At 41.0% G+C, this 15,659-nt stretch overlaps 1 protein-coding gene across 2 annotated transcripts; it reads left to right on the forward strand.

Moving 5' to 3' along the window:
• Positions 1-4,587: 4,587 nt before the first annotated feature.
• Positions 4,588-15,365, forward strand: taf3 (TAF3 RNA polymerase II, TATA box binding protein (TBP)-associated facto). 2 transcript variants are annotated; one of them, XM_084060981.1, is made up of 7 exons: positions 4,588-4,807; positions 6,573-6,815; positions 7,020-8,842; positions 8,932-9,014; positions 9,827-10,097; positions 12,560-12,666; positions 14,257-15,365. In XM_084060981.1, exons 2-7 carry the CDS (start codon positions 6,788-6,790, stop codon positions 14,369-14,371), a joined length of 2,427 nt encoding a protein of 808 aa, XP_083917107.1. In that variant the 5' UTR covers positions 4,588-4,807; positions 6,573-6,787; the 3' UTR covers positions 14,372-15,365. The 2 variants fall into 2 exon arrangements, with proteins under 2 accessions (XP_083917107.1, XP_083917106.1); XM_084060980.1 differs by lacking the exon at positions 4,588-4,807 and adding an exon at positions 4,975-5,928.
• Positions 15,366-15,659: the final 294 nt, after the last annotated feature.

Consider the following 15,659-nt stretch of genomic DNA (forward strand, 5'->3'; position numbering starts at 1 on the left):
GCTTACCACCATTGATGTGTGAATGTGGGAAAAGTGGGGACGCTGGCGTCGACTGTTCGCCGCTCCACCTCCCAATGCCCCCCCCCCCCCCCCCTGTATGAATGAATGAACCATTGTAAAGCGCTATAAAATGCAATTCATTATTATTATTATAACACTAGTTTTGGATAACTGCACTGGCAATCAGGGTGGACACACTAACCACAAGGCCACTGAGCTGGTTACATTTGACTTCTTTGGGGTATTCTGGGGATACTTTTGGGTATGTTATTGATATTTCTGGGAACTTTTGGATAGTTTTGTGTAATTTGGGTTTGGGGTATTTGAGAGGGGGTGAAGGAAGAAAAATCACGTGGCTTTGGAGGGGAGCAGATCTACAAGCTCATCATGTTGTGCTGCAACACGTTGTGGGCTTGTAGATCGGTTATTTGGATAAATCTTTTTTGAAGAATTATTAAAATAAAAAATATAATGAACACGAACAAAAACATGTCATAACATAAGTGACCGCTCACTTTGTCTGGCTGGGGTGGCTCAAGGTGGAAGCCAGAGTACAGCAAATTGCAACAGTGCCTAACTACTTCTCTAGAGTGAGTGATGCCCATAGGCATAACACCAGAGGTAGCTCATATGACCTCGTTCCCCCAAAATACGAAACATGGGGAGAAATGCATTCTACTATGCTGCGCCACCAAAATGTGGATTGCCTTAAGATCTTGACTCCTCACCGAAACTCAAAACTAATCTAAAAGAATCACTGACCTCAAAAGACAATAGGACCCGCACCGCAAACACCACCTCCACCCCTCCTTTTACTGGAAAAATGTTGTGCTACTGGAGCTTATACCGATATCTATTGTATTGTCTTGTATGTCTTACTGATGAATTGAGTACAATGGCCTTTTGTGTGATTCTTTCAGTATAACTTTTGATTGTACTTTAGGGTACTGTTAACAAACTACTACTAAGTACAGTAATTTTCCCACCACAAATGCAATTCAACTATGAATTACCTCATTGGCATAAATACACCACAATACACATCTCATCTACGACGAGGGCATGTCAATAACAGAAAACAGAGGTATTCTTGAGAAACTGTCACCTGGTGATTTGGTATCGCCTGATGGTGGCTTTGATATCAGGGACAGTGTAGGAATTATGTGTGCAGAGGTGAATGCATTTACAAAAACAAAATAACGATGCCAGTTGTATGTATAAGATGTCGAATAAACAACAGATGGCTCATCACCAAGTTTGTACAATATATAATATATAATGTGAGGACAAGATATTCCTTGACAAGATTGTCTCTGTGTGCTGTTCCCTGACAAACGTGTAGCAGTGTCTCAGTAGGATATTCTTAGTGCCTTTGTTGTTCATTGATTCTGCTTCTAGAAGCCATATCTTTGGCCAAATCTGTAATGGGCCTTGGCATATGACTTGATTGATTTATTGCCTGATGGATGTTGAGATGGTTTGTTCAATGTTCTTCTTATTAGCATTTATGTAATGGTTTGTGTAGCCCTCAAAATGCACCTGGTTTGTGACATGGTTTCAAATAAAAAACAAATTAAGAAAGTAACTGTTTTGCTGAGTTCTTCCATTTTTTATAACTGAATGTAATGAGGACCACAGACCACAAAAACATCAGCACCTATGAAATAGCCTACATGTGGGGTATAAACAGAGAAGATAACATAATGTTTGGCTTATGGTAAATCCTGAGTTAACATAGTAAACTACGGAATCGTATTACTGCCATAACAGAAAAAGATAAATCAATTAGTATCATGTCATAATGTACATATATGTAATGTGTATATACAAACGTATCTCGTCATAAGTAAGTACTTACATAGAGGTAATACTTGTTATTACTCTAGTCTTGGTTGCTACTGCTCTGCAAATGGGACTTTCCACTTTGACCAGAGATCAGGAAGTGTCAAAACAAGGAAGGAACTGTTAACTTCTGCACTGTTGCAGGTTTCCGAGCACCAACCACAACCAACTGTCAACTCAAGTTCAAGATTCAAGATTGTTTTGTCATTTGTTTTCCACCTGCATGCAGCGTTTAAAAAAAAAGTATGTTTCTGCTAGTTAAAGACAGCAGAATTCATGAAAGAATAAAAACAAATAGTGCAAAAATAAGCATACCCAGATAAAAACAATATAAAAACTGAATGAATTTCATCCATAGAGTTCATCTCATATATTTTAATGCATAGGAATGCATACCTCCCAAAGTTCAGACAGCTGTTCTATTGCTCCAGAGGTGCTTGTATTGCTTGTGTAATGGTTTCCATGTTTGGGCTGGCCACTGTGATTACGATTTTGTTGAAACTATGGGCATAGCAGGTGTTGTCAAGGGGAGGTATTGATGGGTTGTTGATTATGTGGAGGTGAAGTGTTGATGGATCAGTGATTGTGATGACCACACCTAGAACTCACCTAACCCCTGCTCATTATGCAAGGTGGGATGGCTCAGGGTAGAGGACAGTTACTCAACACTACAGAGACACTCATGTACCTGTCAAACTACTTCAAAAATGTAAAAGACACACACAGGCACAACACCAGAGGGAGCTCCACTGATCTCGTTCAACCCAGATTCGGCACAAACATGGGGTTAAATCTGTTCTACTGCTATGCCACCAAAATGTGGAATGCCCTACCAACAGCCATCAAAAAGTGACTCCTTACCCTCCTTCAAAACCGCCATAAAAGATCACCTGTCTGCAATTTGTAACTGGTCCTTTGATGTCTTGTATATTATTGTTTATTAATTATTATGTCATTAAATGTCTCGATGAATTGAATACACAGGACCACAATGGAAACAAGCCCTTATGGCGTTTTATGTTATCCTTTTAGCACCATTGTATAGTTGTACCACTGTACTATTTGCAAACTGTTAAATAATATATATGTTGAATAAAATATTCAATCAATCAATCATTCAAAAATGAGGCCCCAGCGGAGGGGTTACAGCTGAAGAGGTGGCACCACAGCAACTTATTTTAATGGTAATAATGCATGAACTTATGAAGAGCAGCTGACATACAGGGTTTTTCAGAGCTATAAGACTCACATAGGCCACATTTAGCCTACATAGTCAATGAGAAATGCGTTTTTTCACTGAAAACGTTTTGAGATATTTAAAGAGCAAGAAATCTATAGCCAGATGTCTTTACATAAAATAAAATGAGGTATACTGTGGGTTGAGGCATTTATCAGTCAAATCAGTTTGTACCTACAAACAATTGTAAGTACATTTTAAATAAAGAATTAGCATGAGAGTGAAAGTAAGTAAGTGTAAGTAATCGAGCATAAATATAAAATATCTAAACAAATATCAAATATGCATAAAGTGTGTGACAGAGTTCCACAGTCTCTTGTACAAATTAAACATATCAAATAGCAGATCTCAAATAGGCTATAGGCCTACGTCAACTCTATGGCCTAAATATGAAATAAACCAAACCAGGGGGTCCTTAGAGTTATTACAGGGGGGCCGCCAAATCTTTGTGTGATAGGATTTTATTTTATTTGTACCATTAACCACTTGAACCCTATCCCTTTTCTGAGGAGAACTTTAGCCAAAAATAGCAGATCTACAGATCTACATCAGCTATTTTCAGAAAAGAGGTTTGGTGTAGAGGGGAAAAAAAGGAATACAGGACAGGTGGCCACTAGGGACGTCTGGGCACATCGAAGTAAAATTGGCTATTTGGTCCAAAATGTTAAAACATTAAAAATGTTCTTTAGTAATGTAAAGCATACATGTGAGCATCCACAGTAGGCCTACATCATTATCAGCCTTAATTTTTAGCCTTCAACTTATTGTTTATGCCCCAAAATGACTGGATATACAGGTTTTGTAGCAATTTGTAGCCATTGTAATTTGTAGAAATATTAGACCTTAATTGTCGAATGTTTAAGCATGCTCACATCTTAAGACCATTTTCCTTTCTGAACATTTTGGACAAAATAGCCAATTTTACATCGAGGTGCCCAGATGTCCCTAGTGCCCACCTATCTTGTTACCGAAAAAAGAGCAGACTAAGTACAGAGTGAAAGGTCAAGTTTATTGACGGTTTAGGTGGTTAAATGTCCGAAATGTTTACACATTAACATGAATTAACATGAATTCATGCAACATGAATCAATCCACACTTATATGATGATATTGCTGTTAAAACAAGTCTATGAAGCTACCTATGAAATCTATGATAAAGTTTAATCTACAACACGATATTATACAATGTAGTGGGGGTCCCTGCTTCATCTCTCATCATGATTTGTGTGCGTAGGGAACTCATTTGAAACAAGCTTAGTGCTTTTATGAGTCTTCCAGTTTACTAGACCTCGTATTGTGAATTTGTACTTCCATGTACTGTTGTTCTCATGTCTTACTAAATAAAGTACATCAATCAATCAATCACTCTCTCTCTCAGCTAGGGGGTCCTTGGCCTAAAAAAAACGTTGAAGACCCCTGCCATAAACCATGATCAAGTGAGCGATATGGCCATCTAGTGGCCGCATTTAAAAGTGGTAGACCAAAGCAGAGAGGAAGTTTGCTGCCCAGGCATGATGGATGTGTTAAATTAAGAGAACGGATCCAGGAACAACAACAAAAGTTACCGTTTTTATGAATTGATCATTTATCGTAGAGTTGCGAGCAGCTTTCTGGAGCAAAAATGTCTGGGTTGGATCCCATTATTGTATTTGAACCAGGCTAAACCAGGAGTGTACAAAAGAACGGGCTAAAAACATACAAATAAACATTCGTTGCTGCGATGAGCACGTAAGTAACTTGGTGCATGCCAGTGGCGGAATGCTATTAGCTGATCATATGTGTAACATTTATATGGCTGGTCCGGGCTCCGGTTAAATCCGGTTAAATCTGTGAGGTGGTCGCATATTTGGACAGTGGTGGAAAGTAACGAAGTAAATTTACTCAAGTACTGTACTTCAGTGCAATTTTGAGGTATTTGTTTTTACTTTAGTGGAGTATTTCCAATTTCCAATACTTTTACTTCTACTCCACTAGATCTCAGAGGGAAAATATTTTTTACTCCACTACAATTATTTGAAAACTTTAGTTAGTAGTTACTTTGTAGTTTTAGATTACTACTACAAAACATACATTCAGCCCAACCAGTTCAGCCCTATTTAAACTTCGGCTCTTTGAAAATAGCCGATCTACAAGCTCGTAGACCTGCTATTTTTTTTTATGATGTTACATTTGAAACCTGCGAAGTGGGACATTCTGCATAATGGCTGGGTACTTTTACTTTTGGTACTTTAAGTATATTTTGACGCCAATACTTTGGTACTTTTCCTCAAGTAGCCTACATTTCTATTAACGGACTTCTACATTGTACATTGCAATGTATTGATACTTATACTCAAGTAAAACATGTGAGTACTTCTCCCACCACCGTCCACGCTCCTGCGCACTCTGCGTCGCAGTGACGAACCTCTCGAACACACGCCGGCTCAGTGTGGGCTGGTGGTACATACTATTTGCGCATGCGCGGTCGTCGCTTCGGGGATGGGTTATGTCGACGGGAACTAAGATGGCGACGCTGGCAAAAGCGCCAATATATTTACTAAAATAGATGTCAAAAATAACAACGACCGTCGTCTTTTTCGAGCCCCTTGGTGGGTTTCACGTCAACATGAGGACCGGGGACGTGTTTTGGAGCCGGGATTGACTGGATACAAGGACCGTAAAGGACCGTAACTTTGTCGGCGAGATGTGCGAGAGCTATGCCCGCTCGCTGCTGCGTGTGTCGGTGGCGCAGATCTGCCAGGCGCTGGGCTGGGATGCGGTGCAGCTCACCGCCTGTGACCTGCTGTCGGACGTTCTGCACCGATACATCCAGCAGCTGGCCAGGGGCTGCCACCGATACTCGGAGCTCTGTAAGTAAAGTGTGAACGGCGCTCTGATCTGTCTGGATCACTGCGGCAGAGAATCGACTGTGTAAATACCAGGCGATCACGTTGTTTTTTAAAACCGTAACGGTCCCGCTCTGTGACGAGCGCCCCCTCAATGTACTCAGGCCTAGAGTAGTGACTAGCAAAGGTTGGATCATGTCTAAAAAGTACAGTAAGCTCGCTAGCTAAGTAGTTCTGTATTATGATTATCATCGAACTTGCCCACCTGTAGTAGACTCCAGAGAACGTTTTGATTAGGGGGGACCATATATTTAGTATATGTATCTTGTTTTAGAAATGTGTTGATTTCTGAACAGTTCTTCTCTCGTGTTGTCTGTGACTACTCTGGGGTGTGTGTGTGTGTGTGTGTGTGTGTGTGTGTGTGTGTGTGTGTGTGTGTGTGTGCATGCATATCTCACCGCATCAATCTCAAATGTCAACAATTGCCAGGATATCGTGATGTACCTAGAGTGCAGCACTCTAGTGTGATCTCAATAGTATGTTTAGTTGAGCACAGAAACAGCTGAAGGACAAGCTAACGTTGGAATCCAAGAAGAGCTAAATCTGTCATTCATTGTACACACAGTGTGCTGGCATTTCAAGGCCATATTGTGATGCATTTGTTTCAGATGGACGGACAGACCCAGTGCTGGACGATGTTGGCCAGGCCTTCAGGCTGCTAGGGGTGAGTTTGAGTGAACTAGAGGACTATGTCCACAACCTGGAGCCTGTGGCCTTCGCCCATCAAACGGCACTCTTCCCTGTCAGCAAAAACAACGTCCTGCAATTCCCGCAGCCCGGAGCACGAGACGCAGAGGAGAGAAAGGACTACATTCCAGATTATATGCCACCCCTGGTCTCCTTACAAGAAGGTAGGTCTTAAAACTGCTAGGCAATACGCATGAGTATGAGTGATGTTGGCTGGGGAGCTGTGTGTTAACAGTGGATTTTTTTTGGCTATGATGATGGGAGCCTAAAAAGACTTAAACAGTGCGAGTTCCTTGTGCCAAAATGAACTGTATGACACTTAAACTAAATGTAGTTCTCACTCCTCTCTCCCTTCCACTCCCCTGTAGAAGAAGAGGAAGAAGAGGTCCTTCCGGACATGGGCACCTCTGCTGAAGCTATGCAGGTGCCACTAGAAGACGATGATGAGGAAATGGAGGAAGATGAGGCTGTAAATGATGAGAACCACCCACTTAAGAGGCACCTGGACAGCCCTGATTCCGCTATGGGCATGATGCCCACTTCCAAGAGACCACGCATGCATCCTGGCCTCAGCCCGGAATGGGGGGTTGAGCCCAGGGAGCCCCTTACGTCCCTCAACCCTCAACGTGTTCCACCAGGCATGCTAGCTTCTCAGGATAGCCTTGGCTCCCTATCACCTGAAACACCTTCTGGAACTCCATCCTTCAGACCTCAGCCAGTAGTACCTAGACATTCTGATCACAAGTCCCATGGCACTCCAGGAAGAAAGCCTAAGGTCTCCTCCCCTGGCAGACCACGGACTAAATCCCCTAAAGGGGTCAGTGCTGGACCTATGGGTGGCAGCCCCATCCGTTCTCCAAAGTCTTCTAAGGAGAGGAAAAAATCCCCAGGCAGGACCAAGAGTCCTAAAAGCCCCAAGAGCCCAAAGATGGGCTCCGCCAAGGTATCTCACCCCCAGGGAAAAGCGGATGGTTTGCATAATAAGTTGCCCCTGTCAGCGCTGAGTGAGAGGATGGGCAAGGAAAACATCCATATGCATCCAAGTGTGGATGACAAGGAGTTACCAGAAACTCACTTCAGTAAACTTGAACCTGACAATACTGCAATTGATGACTCTATTGATGCTGTAATTGCCAGAGCATGTGCTGAGCGGGAGCCAGACCCTTTTGCTTTCTCCTCAGGCTCAGAGTCTGAGAGCAATGGATTTTCCAGTCCAAGAAGGCTCACCATCATGGAGCCTGTTACACCCAAACTAATGCTGGGACCCAACAACTCTGGCAAAGACACATCAACGCCGCTTCACCTCAATGTAGGGCCAGGAAACTGGACAATGGATGACTCAATTAATGAGGTGATCCGTAAGGTCAATCAGGGGGGTCCATCTGCACCCCCCCAAAACCAAGGAGAGTATATGTCTTCAGGATCGGCTTCACCACCCACTCCTGAACCCCTTCTTAAGGCATTTGAGGAGAAAAACAGGACTGTTTCCCCAGCAGAGATCAAGAAGAAGCTGAAGAAGGAGCTCAAAACTAAATTGAAGAAGAAGGAGAAAGACAAGCCCAAAGACAAAGACCGGGACAAGGACAGGGGCAAGTTGAAAGAAAAGAATAAGGAAAAGAACAGGGACAAGAGCAAGGACTTCACTAAGGAGAGCAAAATGCCATGGAAGGAGTTTGGCACTAAGGATGATGAGCATTTCCGTCAGCGGGACTTTGTTGGGCCTGATGGGTCTGTGAAGGTAAAGTCCAAAGATGGAGATGGGTCTAGGAAGGAGAAGGAAAAACACAAAGACAAGAAGAAAGATAAAGAGAGAAGTAAAAAGGACAAAGAGAAACGGGACAAGAGTAAAGACAAGGGGAAAGACGACAGGTCAAAGCTGTCTGCCCTCACTCCCTTTGGCCTGGGCGATGTTCCACCCCTCTTCAGTCCCTCCGCCTGCTTGCGTATCCCCTCCATGCTGCCTCCTCTGCCTCCAATCCTCCAGGACAAGGAAGTGAAGATCAAGGAGAAGGACAAGAAGAAAGACAAGAAGGAGAAGAAAAAGAAGAAAGACAAGGAGAAGGAAAAGGAGCGAGAGAAGGCCAAGGAGAAAGAGAGGGAGAAGGAAGAAAAGAGGAAGGAAAAAGAGCGGGAAAAGGAAAAGCGAGAAAAGGAGAAAGAGAAGGAAAAAGAGAGGATTCGCTTGGAGAAGGTAACTTGTCCAATCTGTCTTTTATAATGTATCTGCAACAACCAGAATTGTAATGCAGAAATAAACGTTGCTTTACCCTGTTTCCCCAGGTGAAGGTGGACACCCCAGTTGCTCTCCTGTCCCCAGTCATTCCCAGACTGACACTCAGAGTGGGAGCTGGCCAGGACAAAATGTAAGCATGTTTATTTGCATCTAGTGCCACAGGGTTTATTTCCCAAGACGGCTACTTGCAGTATGTACAATGTACAGTAGGTGGCCAAGTGACTTTGACCAGTTTCACTTTCAAAACCGTTGCATCATGGCATGTCACACTGACAGAATGCGATGCGTTTTGTTGATATAACAAGTTTTTTCATATAAAGTCCTATCCACAAATCCACCATTTAACTTCCACAATCCACATTATCAAAACCATTGGTGTTGTGTGCCGCATTCTGTTTGTGTGACATGCCATGATGCAAAGGTTTTGAAAGTGAAACTGGTCGAAGTCACTGGCCACCTACTGTATACTGACGAGCACAAAATTGGATTTATGAGAAAGATCGGCCAAGCACCAATCGGCAACCGATTTCTCGGTGCATCTCTACAGAAAATATTGATTCTAAAATGAACTTATAAGGTCATATGTTTCCACTTCCATAGCAACATAAACAGAGGCAGTACACTGGTCTGTTACATAGAACAGCAGTCTGCTGTTCAAAATAGCAGACTGTAAAATGCCTTGGTTGACCATTCAGTATTGAGCATTCACTAAGACCATGTAATAACTATCTATACTTTAGCCTACTGTCCGTAATATGTCTTGCAGTTATCATTTAATTTGTCATTTGGTCCTGTAGTTTTGACTGTCATACGGTATGTGTTGTAAAACCTGTAGTTTTGAATATCTGTGTTCCAATCTTGCCATGACAAAAATAGAGACATTCATAAGAATTCCTTCATTCACTCCAGTTTTACATTCTGGTCTTGTTTTTCCCTTCCTAGTGTTATCAGCAAAGTGGTCCCGAACTCGGAGCCCAAAACACCAGTGCCCAAGATCACTATGCCAAAATCCGGTCCTGGAAATCGTCCCCGGACACCACCGCCACCCCCAATTATTATTCCACCTGTCCCCTCTCTGCCACCGCCTGCCTCACCACTTCCCCCCTCTGCTCCACCTCCACCTATGCTTCCCCCCACATATCTGCTGTCTGCTGCAGGCCCCCTCAAAACACCAGTACGCAGCGTTGTAACTGAGACAGTCAGTACCTATGTGGTGAGTTCTACTTATTAAAACCCTGACCTCTTTTTATATTGATCAAAATAGAGAACAGTACTCTTAACACATCGACTGCCTAGATCGAGTTAACTCGATAATAGTAATCCAGCGCTCGACTGCCTAGATCGAGTTATCTCGATATTAGGTATTTTCATTGGTTTCATCTGTGATCGCGCGGGTCTGTTTACTTTTCATCATCACTTTCGTTTTCCGCCTACGTCACACTCACCCGAAGCCGGATGTAAAAAAAAAAATTCGTTTCCGGGTCACATCGTTTTTCTCCGGTCATTTTCGTCCAGAATAGAGAAAACCCCTTTTTTGGACACTCTATAAAATACAAAGGGAAAGCTCCCCTTTTATTTTCTTTGGTCCGGGTGACGATCAGGCATCGTCGTCGTGTATCACATCGTATCACAAGCCGATCAGAGATTGTCGAAGACAATCACATCCGGTTCATGTTGTTTTGACTGTTTGAGCCTGGAGGGAGGGGGGGGGCGAGTCAGCGAGTCATCGAGGGTGTCATTTTGCTGCGCTCTGCTGGTCGATCGTCGTATGTGTTCAAAACCATGGCCTGAGAAACTTAAATGCATTTAAATGCAGAAAATAGAGAAAACAAAAAAACACGCAAATCGCTGGCAGCCAAGGGGGTAAATTTGGAATAAACTCTGGCAGTCAATGTGTTAACAATTGTATTCTGGCATCTACTTTGATTGCAGTCAAAATGAATGTTTATCGGCTGCGCAATTGATGGGTTTGCAAGTTTGATACTACAGAAGAATTGGTACAGACGGCATTAAAGGACTAAAATGTGGGCCTAAAAAGGGACAAACTAAAACAAGAACACTGGCTTTTATTGCATTTTATTTTGCCAACTCAGTCTGTGTACCCTATGTGGTTTTCTAAGAGAGAAAGGGGGCTGTAGTATTTGTTTGCCAGTTAAATATGGCTGTCATGGGTGGTAAGCTGTGGTTAAACTTGCACATTGTCAGCAGAATATTGCTAACTCACCCACATCACTCCATATCCAGAGCGACAGTTTAGGCTCACGATACCTTGGAAATCTCTGCACTGTAGCGCCCCAGTTTACACTGTCAAACTAGAGGCCTCTGTCTTCAATGGTTGTCAGAAACTCTGGGTGCACAGAATGTGAGATCTGTTAAATCACAACCAGACCTGTGAACCTGTATGCATTTTGATTACCAGGAACACATTTTGACATCAAAGTACACTGGTAGGATTTGTCCCGCTAGACTAAAGTATGCAAAAAGATGTTGGCACCTTGTGAGTTCATCAAACAAACTGCGTATTTCTCAATATATACTGTATATCCATGTCCTCGCTCTCTCTGTCTCTCTCGCTCTATCTGTATGCGTCAGTATGCCTCTGCGATACTGCGTGTCCTTGCGATTTTTAGAAATGTCCCCAATGACTACAAAACCATGTTGACTAATAGGGTAACTAAGAGATTCACTGAAAATTTCAGTTTTCCTTGCTTCTATTATCAACTATTAGGCAATATAGTTCCATGGTTGCAAGAACTACTTACTAGTAGTGTAGATCCCATACGCTGGATGGACAGCTTGCACCCGATTGGCTACTTCCTCATGGATACTTATCTTATAGAGTGAAGGGACAGTTGTGCGATGTGAAAATTAATAGGAACCTGAAAATCTACAGCGACACTTGATTTTATTCCTCTAGTTCCTCACCCTGTCGGACTGGTTCCTCAAGTGAGGACGTTCTTTGAACTCCTTTGTAAAAGTAAACAGACTGGAGGGATATGGAAAGTTGAGATTGTGAATTGATTTAAGTTAATGTTAGCATTATGTAGGCCTATGTAAAGGATTCGCAAGATAATTGATATCGTCTCTTTCGATATTGTTACAAAATGTACGTGCACTTTACAAAGAGACACGCTTATGAAATCATACACAAAAAAAGGAAAGAAAAACTAAAGACAGAATCAACAACAAGCCAGCAACCAACAGTAGTTTCAATATTTGCAATACAAAGTAGTAGTAGTCATGTATACTCAATGCAAAAGAATCGCATAGTTCAAGTCTTGTTAAATTAAACTGATCAAACATGGTTAGTGATTGTAATATTGAAACAAATGTACTGCCATGTAATTTGTTTTCTCAGATGAGAGAACATAACGGAGAGATAACATTTTGTTTAGTTTACGCAGGTACAGTTTAAACTTAGCATAAGTATAATAAACATAATGCATAACGGCATCTGAAATGCAAAATGATGTGGTAATGGATTGTAACACTTGAAATTACTGAACATCTATTGAAGAACAAGGGCTTAAATTAATCACTGCATTTTTGCTTTTGAGCTTCCTTTTACAAAATAATGTTTTTACATCATAATCTGTGCCTTTTTATAATGGCTTGCCTGTTCATTTATCACTGAATACCATGTTACTAATACCATTCATTTATGATCACCTTTAGGTCCGAGATGAGTGGGGAAATCAGATCTGGATCTGTCCCGGCTGCAACAAGCCTGATGACGGCAGCCCCATGATAGGTTGTGATGACTGTGATGACTGGTACCATTGGTAAGGGTCATGTCTCCAGCATAAAATAATAATAGTCTGCACACTAATAGACTTGCTCTCAGTTTATTGCAAGATCATTGTCTCCATCATTCCATGCAGCTGAGATGATAAGTTACTTCTCGGGTCCACTGATACACCAGCATATTTTTGTAAATGGCCCTAGTTAGTTGAGAAAAGATAGTTGACGTTATATGACAATTACCTAAACAAAAGAGCGCTAAGTAAGTGGTAATTAGTCTGAATGTGAAGTTAGTGTTGTTCCACATCCATTGTATTCATTACTAAAGTAGTCAGAACAATTAGAACAAGGCAGTTTGTAGCATACTTTAACCACATTAACCCTGGCCTATGTATTTTAGGCATGTCATTATAGGTGAAACTTGTAAAAAATAGGCCTATATGCTTAATCTATACACATTGTATGCTGAGCTATTTTTGACTTATGACAAGTGGTTAATATACATGGGAAAATTAGATAGTCAATTCTCTGTTATAATCAACTCTTAAGATAGTAATTGTAGAAATAATATAGTTTGTGTCAGATTGTAACAGTATGGTCAATATTACAGTTAAGTTATAGACAGTGAAGGCAGAGATGAGGAAAAGGTGCATGAAGGGCAGCTGAATCAAAATCTACACAAATAAGAGGAAAAGGATGCTTGGATTCAGAAGTAGAACAGGAGTCAAGTGATGGAGATTCAGAGAAGACAGCCAAGAAAAAGACAGAAATTAGCAGTGAGAATGGAAAGGCAAAAGGAGCAGGTAAATACCAGCCCTTTTTAATGCCACTGTGAGTGAAAAGTTTATACCAATTTGAGCCATAGCAATGCTGCCAGGGGTTGGTAGGAGGGGGGCTTGCTATGTATTAAAGGAGGAGTTCACCCAAATAACTTGTTTTATATCAATTGCACGCCCCATGAAGCCTTGAATTCATGGATTTATTTTTGTTTTTGTCTCATTCCTAAGCCAACAATTTGATGACCGTGTCTATTTCCGGTAGGAGACACAAAGAATCTACTTTGTGTCTCCTACCGGATACATTAGTCGGTAGGAGACGGGAATTAAATTATTAGCTTAGGAATGCAACAAAAACAAATCCATGAATTCAAGGCTTCATGGGGTGTGCAATTGATAAAACAGTCTATTTTTTGGGTGAACTACTCCTTTAAGGGTTTTTATAAAAGCAAAACAGTGTTGCACGTGAATAAAACCACCGTAACTGGTACAAATGACCTGGTAAACATAATGTATACATAATATAGTATTTGTGCAGCCATAACCCCCTCCAACCAAATTGGCAAACATGCACTGACAGTGTTATGTATGACTGATACAGATTTCTGATGACATATATACATTTGGTCTTAAATCTCCATTTACAGTGGTATTAAAAAGGTATTACATTTAAAGTGCTGATACAGGCAGATACTATACTATGTATCAGTTACAACTGGTACAAAATGCAATGCGGTTAAGTAAAAATAAAAGATGAAAAATAAACATTTTTGAAAGAATGTAACTATTGCATATTTTAAAAGTTTTTTCTGTCTTTTTACTGGATATAACTAACTAATTGTCTCTTGTGTTCAGGCCTTGTGTTGGGATGCTTACAGCCCCGCCGGAGGACCAGCAGTGGTTTTGTGTTAAATGTGCCGGCAAGAAGAAAGACAAAAAACACAAAAAAAGAAAACACAAAGTGCATTGAGACTATGCAAATTAAGCACATTTTGGACATGTATTTTTTTCTTTACGTTATTTTTTGGGGGGTGGGGGGCTTACTCAAGCCATCTTGGGAACACTCATGGCACTGCTGGAAAAAAAAGAAAAGAAGTTGAACACCGTTGATGATTTTAGTGAATTGATTCAGCCATGTTAGAATGTGACTTTATAAGAAACAAAACAAAACAAAAAACTCAACCAGCACATATCCACTCTCAGTTCTCCCATCCCCACTCCCATCTGTAAATGGTTTCCCAGAGGCTTTGTTATCTTCTGGAATGTTCAGATAATACTCCTAGGAGACGATAACTTCATCTTGGTTCTAAAAGATCACAGTTCAGTATTGTTTGTCACAGGGTGAAGATAAAGAACACAGAAACCTTACATCTACTTACGTTATTTCTGTTCAGTTCGTTTTGCCACAAAAGGAAAGGACACCTGTTTAAACCTCTCCCCCGTTTTTTTGCAGTATCACTGAATGAGTAATGTGTGTATATATATAAAGATGACCGCATTGTGCGTGTATAAATCTGTAAATACCAACTTTCAAGCCAAGTGCATTTCGTTCTTAGGGTTCCGACTTGTTAAATCCATTTTCAGATATTGGTTTTTAACTTGAATGATTTTTCTGTAATTTCTGTACATTTTTTAAATTGGAAAGTTTGTATTTTTATTTTTCTTCATATGGATTTATCCCGGAGGTATACTGTAGCTGTGCTTGTTGTAATGTAATTCATTTTGCTGATTTCAATATTAAAGTGGAACAGTCTGTTGTATCTTCTCAGACAACACCTGAATCTCATTACCATCCTAAATGATTATCTGTAAACACTCTGTATACTTATTTCTTTTCCCCCGTGAAGTTGTCCTTCGCTCACATCATGCTTTTTCTTTCTTTGCCTTTCCACACGTCTTTTTTCTGTAGATGTTTGTTTGGATGCATTGCATTTACTTCATAAAAATACAGTGATAATATTTTAACAAACCCAAGTTTGAGATGTTGAATTTGTTCCTTGGCTGTTTCAGGGTTGTGGACAAAGAAATATAACAATGTGTGCTCTCAGTTGGCTAGTTGTCGATTTGAACTGCATAGCCAGTCAATGTTGCATTCTGTCACTAGTCAAGTTTTGTATACGCTATTGCAGTTGGCTATGCCTTTCGCCCAGATTCTACTTGGAAGTTCTCTTGCAAATTAACACTTGACAAATATACTCAGTAAGCCTACCATACCTTTAAAGACCAATTGCAGCTACGATAATATATATATATATACC

This window comes from Gymnoscopelus microlampas, assembly GCF_963454915.1.
Source record: "Gymnoscopelus microlampas genome assembly, chromosome: 6".
NCBI classification, from domain to species: Eukaryota; Metazoa; Chordata; class Actinopteri; order Myctophiformes; family Myctophidae; genus Gymnoscopelus; species Gymnoscopelus microlampas.

Coding starts and splice junctions, on each gene's coding strand:
- taf3 (XM_084060980.1), top strand. CDS start 5,763: ATGTGCGAGAGCTATGCCCGCTCGCTGCTGCGTGTGTCGGTGGCGCAG. Junction 5,929..6,572: donor CCACCGATACTCGGAGCTCT/GTAAGTAAAGTG, acceptor CATTTGTTTCAG/ATGGACGGACAGACCCAGTG. Junction 12,667..14,256: donor TGTGATGACTGGTACCATTG/GTAAGGGTCATG, acceptor TCTTGTGTTCAG/GCCTTGTGTTGGGATGCTTA.